The 16,190-nt window shown below is 45.8% G+C and overlaps 1 protein-coding gene across 9 annotated transcripts in view; it reads right to left on the reverse strand.

Annotated features, from left to right (window-relative positions):
* SHISA6 (shisa family member 6) overlaps nt 1–16,190 on the reverse strand; it is a 434,141-nt gene that overhangs the window by 297,693 nt on the left and 120,258 nt on the right. For 8 of the 9 annotated variants that reach the window (XM_068261893.1, XM_068261890.1, XM_068261887.1 and 5 more), the window contains exon 3: nt 8,500–9,400. In XM_068261893.1, coding sequence (XP_068117994.1) covers nt 8,500–9,056 — 557 coding nt within the window. In that variant the 5' untranslated portion in view covers nt 9,057–9,400. Of the gene's footprint in view, nt 1–8,499; nt 9,401–10,079; nt 10,250–16,190 lie in introns of those variants that run through there. The other variant, XM_068261886.1, reaches the window with a different exon arrangement.

The raw sequence follows: 16,190 nt of genomic DNA on the forward strand, positions 1-16,190 counted from the left end.
CCGCTCCGATGCCTCTGGACCCGCCGGCGACGACTTCCGGTTTGGCCGTCACCGGCCGACAGGCATGGGAACGCGAGTGATTGTTCGCGTTCCCAGCCTGTATATCGCCCCCTATGCTGCTATTGCAGCCAGGAGGTCGCAATAGCAGCATAGGGGACGATTTACAGGCTAGGAACGCGAACAATCACTCGCGTTCCCATGCCTGTCGGCCGGTGATGGCCAAACCGGAAGTGTTCGCCGGCGGGTCCAGAGGCATCGGACCGGAGCTGCGAGGGCACCGATCGGCTGCAGGGGGCTGAGGGAAGCCCCAGGTGAGTTAATCTCATTTTTTTTAACTGGCTTTAGGTTCACTTTAAAGGGATACTGTAGGGGGTCGGGAGAAAATTAGTTGAAGTTACCCGGGGCTTCTAATGGCCCCCCCAGACATCCTGTGCCCGCGCAGCCACTCACTGATGCTCCGGCCCCGCCTCCAGTTCACTTCTGGAATTTCTGACTTTAATGTCAGAAAACCACTGCGCCCGAATTGCCGTGTCCTTGCTCCCGCTGATGGCACCAGGAGCATACTGCGCAGATCAAAGACCATACTGGGCTTGTGCAATACTCTCCTGGTGACATCAGCGGGAGCGAGGATGCAGCTGCCCAGGCGCAGTGGTTTTCAGACTTTAAAGTCTGAAATTCCAGAAGTGAACCGGAGGCGGGGCCGGAGCATCGGTGAGTGGCTCCGTGGGTACAGGATGTCTGCGGGGGGCCATTAGAAGCCCTGGGTAAGTTCAACTCATTTTCCCCCGACCCCCCTACAGTATCCCTTTAAGTGTGCTTTAAAGGATACCCCAACTGAAATGTGACATGATGAGATAGACATGTGTATGTGCAGTGCCTAGTACACAAATAACTATGCTGTGTTCCTTTTTTTCTTTCTCTGCCTGAAAGAGTTAAATAGAAGGTATGTAAGTGGCTGACTCAGTCCTGACTCAGACAGGATGTGACTACAGTGTGACCCTCACTGATAAGAAATTCCCCTTTTTTATCTTATTCTTTCTCTCAGAAGCCATTTTCTGCTAGGAAAGTGTTTTATAGGTGGAATTTCTTATCAGTGAGGGTCACACTGTAGTCACTTCCTGTCTGAGTCAGGACCGAGTCAGCCACTTGCATACCTGATATTTACCTATTTCAGGCAGAGAAAGAAAAAAAGGAACACAGCATAGTTATTTGTGTGCTAGGCACTGTACATACCCTTGTCAATCTCATTATGCCACATGTCAGTTGTGGTATCCTTTAACTCTTTCAGGCAGAGAAACAAAAAAGGAACACAGCATAGTTATTTGTGTACTAGGCACTGTACATACACATGTCTATCTCATTATGTCACATTTCAGTTGGGGTATCCTTTAAAGCTAAACGTCTGCACTTCACCTGCATCGGAGTTGCTTTATTTAAAATTCATGTGGTAATGTACAGAACCAAAATCAGAAAAAGGTTGAGTATAGATCTATATCAAATCCCCCCCCCCCCCCCCACACACACACACACACACACACACACACTGATAGAAGTATGTGAAAGCACGCTAGGTCCCTGGTGTCACACGCCTGTGTTGTGAATGGCCCGAGTTGCCCCCTCACTTCCATGCAAGACAGAGAGGGGTTAATAAGGGGACAACATGAGTGGTCAGGATGTCTCTGCTACATATCAAGTCTCCGTCTCATTGGAGACAAATAGATTATATACCAGCCTCTGTCTCTATGGTATGGGATAGCGGGGCAATGCCTCCTCCTCAGATGTATAGATTACATACGAAGAGCTCTGTTTCTATGGTACGGGGTAATTCCTTCTCATTGGAGATGTATAGATTATATACCAGCCTCAGTGTTTCTATGGTATGGGGTAGCAGGGTAATGCCTTCTCATCGGGTATGTATAGATTATATATATATATGAGGGTCTCAGCAGTGAACTCCTCTCCGCTCTGTTTCTATGGTACAGGGTAATTCCGTCTCATTGGAGACATATAGATTATATACCAGCCTCTGTTTCTGTGGTACGGGGTAAATAGTAATGCCTCCTCCTCATTAGAGATGTAAAGATCATATATGAAGCTCTCAGCATCACACTCCTCTCTGCTCTGTTTCTATGGTATGGAGTAATTCCTTCTCATTGGAGATGTATAGATTATATACCAGCCTCCCTGTTTCTATGGTATGGGGTAGCAGGGTAATGCCTTCTCCTTGGGGATGTATAGATTATATACCAGCCTCTGTTTCTATGGTATGGGGTAGCAGGGTAATTCCTTCTCATTAGAGATGTATAGATTATATATCAGCCTCTCTGTTTCTATGGTATGGGGTAGCGGAGTAATTCCTTCTCAATGGGGATGTATAGATTATATACCAGCCTCAGTGTTTCTATGGTATGGGGTAGCAGGGTAATTCCTTCTCAATGGGGATGTATAGATTATATACTAGCCTCTGTGTTTCTATGGTATGGGGTAGCAGGGTAATTCCTTCTCATTGGGGATGTATAGATTATATACTAGCCTCTATGTTTCTATGGTATGGGGTAGCAGGGTAATTCCTTCTCATTGGGGGATGCATAGATTATATACTAGCCTCCCTGTCTCTATGGTATGGGGTAGCAGGGTAATTCCTTCTCATTAGAGATGTATAGATTATATACCAGCCTCCCTGTTTCTATGGTATGGGGTAGCAGGGTAATGCCTTCTCATTCGGGGATGTATAGATTATATACTAGCCTCTGTGTTTCTATGGTATGGGGTAGCAGGGTAATTCCTTCTCATTGGGGATGTATAGATTATATACTAGCCTCTGTGTTTCTATGGTATGGGGTAGCAGGGTAATTCCTTCTCATTGGGGATGTATAGATTATATACTAGCCTCTGTGTTTCTATGGTATGGGGTAGCAGGGTAATTCCTTCTCATTGGGGATGTATAGAATATATACCAGCCTCCCTGTCTCTATGGTATGGGGTAGCGGGGTAATTCCTTCTCATTGGGGATGTATAGATTATATACCAGCCTCCCTGTCTCTATGGTATGGGGTAGCAGGGTAATTCCTTCTCCTTGGGGATGTATAGATAATATACCAGCCTCCCTGTTTCTATGGTATGGGGTAGCAGGGTAATTCCTTCTCATTGGGGATGTATAGATTATATACCAGCCTCCCTGTCTCTATGGTATGGGGTAGCAGGGTAATTCCTTCTCCTTGGGGATGTATAGATTATATACCAGCCTCCCTGTTTCTATGGTATGGGGTAGCAGGGTAATTCCTTCTCCTTGGGGATGTATAGATTATATACCAGCCTCCCTGTTTCTATGGTATGGGGTAGCAGGGTAATTCCTTCTCATTGGGGATGTATAGATTATATACCAGCCTCCCTGTTTCTATGGTATGGGGTAGCAGGGTAATGCCTTCTCCTTGGGGATGTATAGATTATATACCAGCCTCCCTGTTTCTATGGTATGGGGTAGCAGGGTAATTCCTTCTCATTGGGGATGTATAGATTATATACCAGCCTCCCTGTTTCTATGGTATGGGGTAGCAGGGTAATGCCTTCTCCTTGGGGATGTATAGATTATATACAAGGCTCTCAGCAGCTAACTCCTCTCCGCTGTTTCTATGGTATGGGGTATTTCCTTCTCATTGGAGATGTATAGATTATATACACAAGGTTCTCAGCATTCCTCTCTGCTCTGTTTCTATGGTATGGTGTAGCGGGGTAATTCCTTCTCATTGGGGGATGTATAGATTATATACGAGGATCTCTGTTTCTATGGTATGGGGTAGCGGGGGAAGCTTGCTGTTAACGATGTGTATAACGTGGAGCCTGACTCTATACAGCCTCATCCATCACACAGAGATGCCAGGACTGTGCTTATTGAATCTATGGACAACTCTACCCTCAATATAATACAGAAGCCCGAGTAGCGCTCCTCATCCCCAACCTGTCCTCTGCCTAAAGGCATCAGCGCTAAAGGGGCAGCACCACAGTGACTGGCATCCGCCTTCCAACACATGGGGCTTCCCGGCAGGCTTTCATCAAGTGTGGGCGTACTAATTTCATGCATTTAAAATCTCTGTGCCTGAACTCATAGTAAACTAGCTGCAGTGTTTTCTGATCTCTGCTAACTCTAGTATGTACAGTATAAGCTGCTCCTCTGTGCCTGTACTGATAGTAAACTAGTTGCACTGTGTGCTGATCTGCTACCCCCAGTATGCACAGTATAACCTGTTACTCTGTGCCTGTACTGATAGTAAACTAGCTGTACTGTGTGCTCATCTGCTACCCTCAGTATGTACAGTATAAGGACCCGTTTCCACTGGCACAGTTACCCCGTAGGCATATCACGCGGGTAAACTGCCATAGGGTATAATGGCGCCACCGGCCGATTCGCTTGCGCTAGCAATTTGGCCAACATTATCATCCAAAATGGAGCGGGTGGCTGCAAATCCCATAGTTGTCTATGGCACGGCTGATGGGATTTGTCTCCGTATCCCCACACCAGAAAGTGATGCCGCACATCTCGCAGACACGTGCGTCACTAGTGGAAAAGGGCCCTAAGCGGTTACTCTGTGTCTGTACTGATAGTAAACAAGCTGCAGTGTGTGCCGATCTCTGCTACCTTCAGTATGTACAGTATAAGCGGTTACTCTGTGCCTGTACTGATAGTAAACTAGCTGCAGTGTGTGCTGGTCTCCGAGAAACAATCAGTGCAATCTGTGATGGATTTTTTTCAGGGTTCGATTTCTCTGGTGAAGCTCGTGTCACCTATGTTTTGTCTAAGCCAACACAAGATGTTATAGACAGCAAATCGGGGCCTTCCAAAGAAAATCTATTCCCCTGATGAGATCATATGACTCACTTGGCATTCTGCTACACACAAGTGTCTAGTGACATTCTGCGATACCCTGGCTGAATCATGTGCTTCTAAAATGTCACCTCTGCATACATGGTTATCAGCACATGTGGAAGACAGGCTATTAATTATTATTATTATTATTATTATTAGTAGTAGTAGTGTGTTGAGTAGAGAGAAGAAGATTTTGTAGGGTCAAAATACTCTCAGCTTTAAAAAAAAATAAAAAAAATATTAAGGCTTTACCCAGTTGCCGACCAAGTGGTTTCCTATTGATCTGTGCTGGGTGGGCTCTTCAGCCCCCAGCACAGATCGTATTGTAGGCAGGGCGATCAGACTCCCCCCCCCCCCCTTTTTGTCGGGGGGGGGGGGGGGGGGGAAGTCTGATCGCCCTGTCCTGGGATGTTTGGGATGTCCTGCTGGGGGGGGGTCTGATCGCCCGCCGCTCTGCTGTGCCTTGCAGGGGGGGGGGGGGGGGGGGGGGCTCCTCAAAGCCCCCCTCCGCAGCGCTATTCCCCCTTCCCTCTCCTTCCCTCCCTCTCCCTGTCTCTGTAGGCGGTACAGGACGGCGATACGTCCTGTACCGCCTCTGATAGGCTTCAGCCTATCAGACGGCGGCGATTCCCGGCCCATCAGAGGCCGGGGATCGCCGATCTCCTTTACGGGGCTGCTGCAGCGCCGTGCAGTGTAAACACCAGGGATTTCTTCCCAGCGTGTTTACATTTCGCCTGCGAGCCGCGATCGGAGGCTAATGAGGTCAAGAGGTTAATGAAACCCAAAGCTGAGGGGGGCAAATTCTGAAGCAATCATGGTGGATAGTATAATTTATAAGTATCACCTCAGGAAGTGGCTGTGCTTGTCTGCAGTTGTGCACCTATCCATACAGGCTTACAGGGATTGCAAAATCGCCAGTGTTTTGCTGGGGGGGGGGGGGGGGGATCTTTAAGTGAAGTTCCCTGTGACATGAGCGATCGTGATTCTTTTACATTTGAACCGTGCATGCACCGGGGCCCATATGCAATTAACTTTTTCTCCTGAGTTTTCTCCCAGGTGATATTTGTAAACTTGACAATAAAATGCCCTTTAAACCACCAGCTAGCAAGAAAATACTCACAATAATTCTAAGATTACCCATTTACCGACTTCTTCCATTGCCACGTGATAAAAAGTTATTATAAATCTAAGATGAAAAATCTCCTAGGAGAAAACGTTGTGAAAGAGTGAATTGCATATGGGCCCACGTACGCATTTTCATAAAATCGCCGGCGATGGCGGCAGTGACATCAATGCCATACACGTTAAAATTACCCTATTGCTTTTCAAAGCCCTAGCTAGCCTCGGGGATTCCAAAATCTGTGGAAAATGCCTGCAAATCGCCACAGGGTGAATGGGCCTCTAACACTCCCCTTTGCCATTTCCTGCCTCCTCTAGACACGCTGGTGATACTGTATTGCTGGGGTGCTGGAAAATGTAATCAGGCTTCCTGTATTTGGTGTCACATTGTCACAGCTGACCTGCCAAACAGCTGAATCCAGTGAGGAGAAGAAGCTATACTGCCCATGAGACGGGGATTCTGCTCAGCGTTTTATACTGGCTTAGTTATCCCCCCGATTGTCATTACAATTTCCATCGTTTAGATGGACAATCTGAAGAAGAGAATACTGGTTGGCCACCGGATTACTTTGGTCGTGCTGAGGAAACCGCAGCTTCATCTACTGTAAGCGAAAATCCCCTTTAATTGAGGCCAATCAATTATGTCTAACAGCCGTGAAGCCGCAAGGAAGCTCTGAGATGACATCACAATGTTACAGTCAGATATTTCCACTTGGCAGAGGAACACGGGAAAAAAACGAGAACGGAAATTGTGAAGACCAGCCGGGAGTGGGAGTCACACAGATCGCCATCCTCAATCACTTCTGCACAATCGGTAAAAGTGTGTCATCATGAGTAGCCTGGTATGGTAGGGACTTCCTTACGCCTCACCTTACAGAGCTGTCATATTATTGCTTTATAATATTATGGGCATCCTCCACCTCGAGATAACAATTCTCAGGCTCAGGAGGCCAAAGAAACAAAATGGAGACACTTCCAAAGACAGGAAACACCTTGAACTTCAAGAACCTTGAACCAGCTAAGAAAAGATCCATCAACCCAGCCGGTGGGATATTTGGAGAAGGAGGAAATCAAATTAAAACTAAAGAGACAAGGCAGATAGTCATGTCACACCAGGTCATCAAGGGACCACATTAAAGAACGAGACATTTATTGGCCATGTTCTCCCTCAGGGGGTTCACAGAAGAGTCACACAGCAGATCGATGCTTTGGCCATAGATGACCATTCTCCCACGCCACCGGCTTTAAAACACAAACATTCCAGGGTCTGAAGAGTTAATGTGAATTTCATCATCTGCCACCCGCTGAAACCTGAACGTTAGGAATTAGATTTGTGGATAGGAGCCCCGTAGAGCGCTTGTCATCCCTTTGTAGCAGACATGGTGTTAATGACAGGACTTACTTATCATGAACATCCATTTATTCCTCTGTGAACAAGGATGGCCTGTCAGATCTGTTTTGAAGACGCATTAATGGATTGGCACAGCTCGAAGTCCCAAGAGTAAAGTTAATAAAATATAAAGAACAGAAGAGAAGAGACGGCAATGGTCCGGACGTCAGTCAAGCCACCAGCCGGTCCATGTTATGGATCACTCTGGCCACAAGTGAGGTTGTCATTCCATCTGTTCCAGGCAGAGCCGAGGGCAGATTATTGCCGACAGGACTGCCTCAAATACTTCAGGAACAGGAAGGTGACCATTTACAGAGACAATAGCTACAATATGTCCAGTATCTACACCATGTAACGTGACAGCCCATCACCAAGCCATTGTCTCATGGAGATCGCAGGACACAGAAAAGCTATGGACCAGGATGAAACAGATATTTTCATCTGGTGCCCAAGAGTTCTGTCATCGGTGAGAGCCAGTGTCGCCATATGCCGTACTCTCTACACAACTTCTAGCCTGGTCAGACTGCTAAGGTCTCCTGGAATGTATCCATCCCTGGCTATGCAGAAGCCAATGTAAGTGGTTTCATGCAGTGGCATAACTACGGAGCTTGGGGCGCCAGTGCGAGTTTTATATAAGGCCCCTAAGCTATCTATTGCTATGGAGCCTCAGACCCTACCAAGGACAGCTGCAGTGTCAAAGAGGTGTAAACAGAGTAAGGAAACAGTAAGTATTACCACTATGCAATGCACATATAGAGGTGTTCCATACCAGCACAGCACAACACCAATGCAAAGCTAATAAGATGGATGGAGGAGGGCCCCTAGTAAGCCCCTCTGGCTCAATGGCCCCAGTTCAGTTGAAACCTCTGCATCTCCTATTGCTACGCCATTGGTGTCATGGCTGGTGTGAGCAGGAGATTAGTAGGGTCTTTTCACACTAAATCAGTGAAAGGACAACTGATATGCAAGGTAATCTCCATGTTCCCCATGGCCCCTTTTACACTGTACACTGGAAAACTGAAGCTTTCTTTCAATGCTTTAGAAAATTAAAACGCATCAGATTTTCAGTGTATGATGTAAGTAAGGCCTTAGTATCATTATCTACAATAATAGTTGTTCTACGTACCTGTGTATGTTCATTTCCCGAGGTGGGCGTCTCGCTTTGTCGTAAGCCACTTTAGCAACAACTCCAACAATGAAGATGAAGGTGATCACCCCACAGGTGATGTAGACGGTGGTGTTGGTTTTGTCATTAAGCGGGTCATAGGGGTCCATTTCCACTACAATGCTTGGCCTGCTGGTAATGATTGGCGGTGCCATCTTGCAGGACACCTGATCCAATCTCTTGATCCGCTGCTCACAGCAGTATCGCAAAGAGCATGTCCCACAGCAGTACGGGTGGGTGGTGTGATTACAGTCAAACTCTTTGTCCCATTGTCCGCTGACATCATAGTAGCCCATGCACCGGTCATATGGCAGCGGTACCGGGGGCTTCACTTTCCTGGTGGTGACCGGAAGGGGCACGGCCGTACTGTTCAGCTCCTTCCCTTTAGGAGGGTTGGAAGGCTTCTTGGCTGGACCTTGCGTTTTGTTGCCTTTAGCTTTTGCCGCGGCTTGGCATTGGTAAAGGAGACCAAGTGGATCTAAGGAGACCACCAGAAGAAGAACGTGTTGCCACCTCATGGTTATTTAATATCCAGCCCAAAAGCTCGACAATAAGGCGAGGCCCCAGATGTCCCTCACACAGGAGATAGACAGCAACTTGTTGGTTTTATTCCCCGTTGTACATCATCAAGCTCCCACACCAACCTGACATGGTCTCTGCTGTCCTCCCTTCCTCACTCATTCATCCATTCCAGTGGGGGCGACAGGCAAGTCTCACAAGTTATCCCAGATGGAGTCCTCCTCAAATGTCCAAACAATAGGCGGTCTTCCAAATACATCCTAACGTGCGGATTGTGCAGGGGTCCGGCCCATTGACCATTCTTATTCCCATCACTTTAACACATCACGTCCTCATCGATTGCCTGGAAGACAAAAACAAAGACACCTTACAGCTGCGGGAGACACAATGTTCCCATTGAGAAGATGATGATGTGAGGAGCCAAAAGCCAATCTGCTGGGGGGAGAGGAGCCCTGTTGCATGTACAACGCCTGGTAACAGCTAACAATTCACTCTCTGGGTATTAAGTCAAAGAAAAAAAAGCATAATATTGATTTTCAAAGCTTTTATCCTCCTTTGTGAATGTGTAAAAGGAAGGAGAATTTATTCTAGATGCTAGAGACTGGCAATCCCTGGAGAAAAATTCAGCATCAAGCGGCTCCACATTGAGGCGGCGTGGAAGCCAGAGGAATATTTCTGGCCAGACTAAGTCCCAGTTCACTTATCTGAACACACCGACAAGCTGTCAATCCAGTCATTTGTGAAGGAAAAAGCCGATTCCCTGGGAAGCGTTTTCCAGCATGCCCCATCCCCCGTCGCTGCCTTTCTGCCACAATTCTTACATCATTAGACTCTTAAATCATATCTATCCCCTTATCCCCAAGAAGAACACATCTGCCTGGCTGCAAAGCCCCCCCGGCTCTCAATGTCTTACCAGAAGGCATGATTTCAAGGGGGGAGGAAAGGGAAAAAGCCAGGAAGCGAGACATTGTGCGGATTCTGGCAGGGAAATGCAGGCGATGGTTAGTATGGACTGTACTCACCCCAATTTCTCGTACTGCAGATGTTCCAAGCTGCTGCCGCTGCCGAGTGCATAGAGGAGCTTCTGACTGCACTACTAAGACAGGAGGAGGGGATGAGCCCAGTCAACGGCCGCCCACATCCATTGGAGGCTCAGGCTTATCCCTGCATCATTCTCCACAGGCGTCACAGGGGTACTGGTGAGCGAACATGCTTACCCCAGGACAAGGATGGCTGGAGAATGCTTACTGTTGGCTGGAGAAGAGAGCTGTCCATGGTTGCAGTGCTGGGGGAAAGAGGGAGGCGTGAGGGTTTCTGCAAGGAGAGACTCATTCCTTTTTCTCTACCACAAGGGGAAGGATGGAGGGTTTTGTGTTAGAATATAAGAGTGGAGGGGGGGCAGAAGTAGATTCAGGAGAAGCTTCTACTCTGAGGACATCCAGAGTCTGCAGAGGAACTGTTCCACTTCCAGGACTCTTCTCTGGAGAAACAGATGGCAGAACAGGGCAAACATTAGGATGAAGGATGTAGCGTTTTTAGTGGTGTGTGTGTGTGCGCGTGAGAAGTGGATTCAGGAGAAGCTTCTACTCTGTGAGGATATCCAGTCTCCAGAGGAACTGCTCCTCCACTAGAACTCTTCTCTAGAGGACTCTTGCTCAGAAGAGCAGGGCAAGCTAGGAAGATGTGTATTCCTTGTTCTCTACCAAAAGCTGGGACACATTGAGGGCTATGTGTTAGAATAAGAGGAGTGGGGCAGCTCAGATGTGAAATCAGGAGAAGCGTCCAGAGGAACTGCTCCCCTACCAGAACTCAGGTCAGGCTAGGCAGACATGTATTCCTTGTTCTCAAACACAAGGGAAAGGATTGATGGCTGTATATTAGAAAAGGGGGGGGGGGATGAATTCAGGAGCAGCTTTTACTATGTAAGGAGAGGACATCCAGAATCTGCACATGAAATGCTCTGCTTCCAGGACTCTTCTCTAGAGGACTACTGCCCAGAAAAGCAGGGCAAGCTGGGCAGACGTGTCCCTTGCTTTCTACCACAAGGGGAAGGATTGAGGGCTGTATGTTAGAATGAAGGGGAGGGGGGGGGGGGGGGGGGTAGTGGATTCAGTAGAAGCTTCTACTCTGTGAGGACATCCAGAACCTCCAGAGGAACTCCTCCGCTCCCTGGTCTCTTAACTGGAGAATCAGAAGGCAGGACTCAGGGCAGGCTAGGCAGACATACTGTCTATTCCTTGCTCTCTACCACAAGGGGAAGACTTGAGGCCTTTAGCCTTCCTAGCGGTACTGACGGTTATACACGTCCATACAAAACATGCTGTGAACAGTATTGATGTGCATAGACATCAATACTCTCCTGCACTGTATACTAGACCCTTGCTTGACACATTTTGGCAAGTTACAGGAAAAAGAAAAAAAGTTATGAAAATTAATTGGATCACTTTTTGTACAGAAATCCTGGGGAAACACCAAGGAGTTAAATGGAACCTAAACTGATAAGGATATGGATTTTTCCTTTTCAAATAAAACCAGTTGCTTGACTCTCCTGCTGATCCTGTGTCTCTAATACTTTTAGCCACAGCCCCTGAACAAGCATGCAGATCAGGTGCGCTGACTGAAGTGTGCCTGAATTAGCTGCATGCTTATTTCAGGTGTGCGATTCAGACACTGCTGCAGCCAAAGAAATCAGCAGGACTGCCAGGTAACTGGCATGGTTTAAAAGGAAACCTCCATATCACTCTCAGTTAACGTTCCCTTTAAGTTAGAATGATAGGAGGAGTTTGGGCACTGTACTCCAAAGCACAGGCCAGGACTCAAGTCAGGCTGGGCAGACATGTAATCCTCTATATTACAGGCTAGGACAACTCAGGCACTTTATATTAGATATAATTTTAGAACGCTGCAGGTTTCTGAGCACGAATCTTCTCCATTTCCATTCTCTGTGGTCGTTTTAGCACAGCCTGTCTGAGTGGGAGGGGTTAATCTTGGTTTGGCCACACCCCTAGTTCCTGTCCTCCCCTTATAGAAGGTCCCTACAGAAGAAGCACTGGAACACTCTGGTGGTATAATTCATGAAGTGGCTTTTCCTCCTGACAGAGCTGGGCTCCCCCATCCTTCTGACACCCCAGAATATGAATTATGTCAGGAGGGGAGTGTTCTGCTCCTTGAAAGAACAGCTAGGTTAATGAATTTCTGTGTGATGTCCTTCCTTTTGCCCCCAGCCTGGAATTCTGGTCAGTGGTTTGTATTGCTGTCTGGAATACAGGTGGCTGCATGTATGTTTATAAGTGGGAGGGGCTAGCAGTGGTTCACGCCCATTAGAGGCTCATCTTATCCATTCTCCAGAGGGGTTCCCAGGGGACTTGTTAGGCTACTTACACACATACAATAACTGTTACCCATCAGGATCTGATTCCTCAGGCAGCAATTCAGGGAACAATGCTGTAAAGATCCCTAGCCTGGTGGCTAACAATGTGTTCTGTTGCTATAAAGAGTTACAGAGTACCCAGCAAGCTTATGGTTAACCAGAACTCCCAGGAGTGTGTAAGGGGCTACAATGGACCAAAAAGTCCTCATACTAAAATGTTAGGGAAAAAAAAAAAAGTTTGCTTTCTTAGAACAGAAGGTATTTGCGATTATTCAGGTTGGAGTGAGCTCTGAGATGTCTCCCACAATGCATCAGGACTGAGACACACCAGAAAAGCTCCCCAAACGCTAGAGGTTTCAAAAGCTCTTCCCAATGTAATGCTATGGGTTTTTTTTTTTACAAAACCTCATCACTCCAGTGTGCACAGACACATAGGATAAGATTAGCAGGTTTCAAAAACTCAAAAACGCTCAGAAAAACTCCTCTGGTGCACACCAAAAACCGCTGGAAGATCTGCAAAACGCTAGCGGTTTTTGAAACGCTTTTTCTTATTTTTATGTAGCGTTTCACCTAGCGTTTTTGGGTAGCGTTTTTTGTGTAGTAGATTTCATATATTGTTACAGTAAAGCTGTTACTGAACAGCTTCTGTAACAAAAACGCTTGGAAAACTGCTCTGATATGCCGTTTTTTCAGAACGGTTTGCGGTTTTCCTATACTTTACATTGGAGGCAGAAACGCCTCCGCAATACAAAAAATGCCTCAGCCCGTGAGTATGAGTTTCTGCTAAACGCCTCCCGCTCTGGTGTGAACCACCTCGTTGAAATACATTACCCTAGCGGATCCACAGCCGCAAGCGGCTGTAAAAACGCCAGAAAAAATGCTCGGTGTGCACCAGCCCTCACTGCTGAATATGCAAATCATCCTGGTTCACTATAAGCTTGCTGGATAATGTGTAACAGTGTTTCAAGTCCTACCCCATAGAGCCACATTAATCCATGCTATGCACTGATGAGGATCAACCAATCTGAAACAGTCTGTATGCATGCTGGATTATTTTGGTGGATCTGGAGGTGTGGCTAGCTTACAGGGACAACAAGAAATGATTTGCATATTCAGCAGTGATGCCTTGTGGTAGACCTCAAAAAGTTGCTCTGAGGACAGTCAGTGACATGCCTACGTAATGTGCTGCAGGAGATGTCAGTGCTATATAAATACATAATAATAATATGGTAGGACATTACCCTATGACTATGGTAGGATTAGAGTGTGAGCTCCTCTGAGGACAGTCAGTGACATGACTATGTACTCTGTAATGTGCTGCAGGAGATGTCAGTGCTATATAAATACGTAATAATAATATGGGAGGACATTACACTATGACTATGGTAGGATTAGAGTGTGAGCTCCTCTGAGGACAGTCAGTGACATGACTATGAACTCTGTAATGTGCTGCAGAAGATGTCAGTGCTATATAAATACATAATAATAATAATAATAAAGGACATTAGACTAGTACTATGATAGGATTAGAGTGTGAGCTCCTCTGAGGACAGTCAGTGACATGACTATGTACTCTGTAATGTGCTGCAGAAGATGTCAGTGCAATATAAATACATAATAATAATAATATGGTAAGACATTACACTAGGACTATGGTAGGATTAGAGTGTGAGCTCTGAAGACAGTCAGTGACATGACTATGTACTCTGTACAGTGCTGCAGAAGATGTCAGTGCAATATAAATACATAATAATAATAATATGGTAAGACATTACACTAGGACTATGGTAGGATTAGAGTGTGAGCTCCTCTGAGGACAGTCGGTGACATGACTATGTACTCTAATGTGCTGCAGAAGAGGTCAGTGCTATATAAATACATAATAATAATAATATGGTAGGACATTACACTATGACTATGGTAGGATTAGAGTGTGAGCTCCGAGGACAGTCAGTGACATGACTATGTACCTCTATAATGTGCTGCAGAAGAGGTCAGTGCTATATAAATATACAATAATAATATGGTAGGACATTAGACTATGACTATGGTAGGATTAGAGTGTGAGCTCCTCTAAGGACAGTCAGAGACATGGCTATGTACTCTGTAAAGTGCTGCAGAAGAGGTCAGTGCTATATAAATACATAATAATAATAATATGGTAGGACATTAGACTATGACTATGGTAGGATTAGAGTGCGAGCTCCTCTGAGGACAGTCAGTGACATGACTATGTACTCTGTAATGTGCTACAGAAGATGTCAGTGCTATATAAATACATAATAATAATATAGTAGGACATTACACTATGACTATGGTAGGATTAGATTGTGAGCTCCTCTGAGGACAGTCAGTGACTCTGTAAAGTTCTGCAGAAGATAGTGCAAAGGACAGTAATCCCAGAGAATATCTCGGTGTTGTGTTTGGACTGTCCCGGAAATGCCAGTGATAGTCATCAGCACAGCTACACATTCTTTGCCAGCATGATTATTCATGATGGCTTCAGACGATCACCTCCTTGTAGTAGCAGAGTCCCCTGATGATGGCATTTTGCCTCCGGTGATACAGAGATGGTCACAAGCTGGTGTCACTACTGTAGATTTGGTCTGTAGTGAGACACTCCCCCACCCCTCCATATCTGTACTTGGGAGGAGTAACCGTCACCCCAACTGTTCAGGAATGATTGTTACAAGCATTGCTGACTGTAGGAGGCTAATAAAGGCTGCCAATGTAATACTGTGAATCACCATCTCATGCTACAGTAATGTCATTATCAGCTGACCAGTCACATTTATCTGTGACCAGGGGCTTAAAGGGACTCCGAGCAGTGCGGAAACTATGGAAAGATGCATATCATTTTAAAGCTCTCTTTCTCCTCTATATAAACCGCTGCCCTACGCCTTTTAGTTTTCACGATTTTCGCGATTGAAATTGCCGCGGCCGTGATTTCAATAGCGAAAATAGAGGAAACTAAAAGGCGTAGGGTGACGATTTAGGGGTCGTCAGAAAGAGGAGAAAGAGAGCTTTAAAATGATATCCATCTTTCCATAGTTACTTGTATTACACCGGGCGACTTTTTCTGCTGACTGGAGCTGCTGACTTTGAGAAAAAGTCGCCCTGTGTAATACAAGTAACTATGGAAAGATGGATATCATTTTAAAGCTCTCTTTCTCCTCTTTCTGACGACCCCTAAATCGTCACCCTACGCCTTTTAGTTTTCTCTATTTTCGCTATTGAAATCGCGGCCGCTTCAATCGCGAAAATAGCAAAAACTAAAAGGCGTAGGGTGGTGGTTTATATATTATTAGAAAGAGGAGAAAGAGAGCTTTAAAATGATATGCATCTTTCCATAGTTTCTGCACTGCTCGGAGTCCCTTTAAGGTGGCCACACAAACGCTATAATAAAATGATCCAATTTTATGGCAATTCGATAAAAATGATAAGATTTTCCTACAACAAAAAGCGTCCGAGCATCGCCCCGCCCAGCAAGAAATCGGATTTCCTGTTATTATTTGATTAAAAAAAAGTCTATTGGAAGTGCTGGCTTTTTCTGATCAATTTTTATGAAAATTGAATGGTGTGTGTTAGATTGTCAATTTCCTTATATACACTGCCAAACCATTTTCTCAGAGGTTCAAACTTTTTTCATAATTGGGTAAAAAAAAAAAAAAAAAAAAAAAACACAAGACGTGTGTGTGGTACGTTAATCAGATTTGTTTAAATGTTACAGTCAGAAAAATGTATTGCAATTCTTGAATTGAAA

This window comes from Hyperolius riggenbachi, chromosome 12 (assembly GCF_040937935.1).
Source record: "Hyperolius riggenbachi isolate aHypRig1 chromosome 12, aHypRig1.pri, whole genome shotgun sequence".
In the NCBI taxonomy this organism is placed as follows: Eukaryota; Metazoa; Chordata; class Amphibia; order Anura; family Hyperoliidae; genus Hyperolius; species Hyperolius riggenbachi.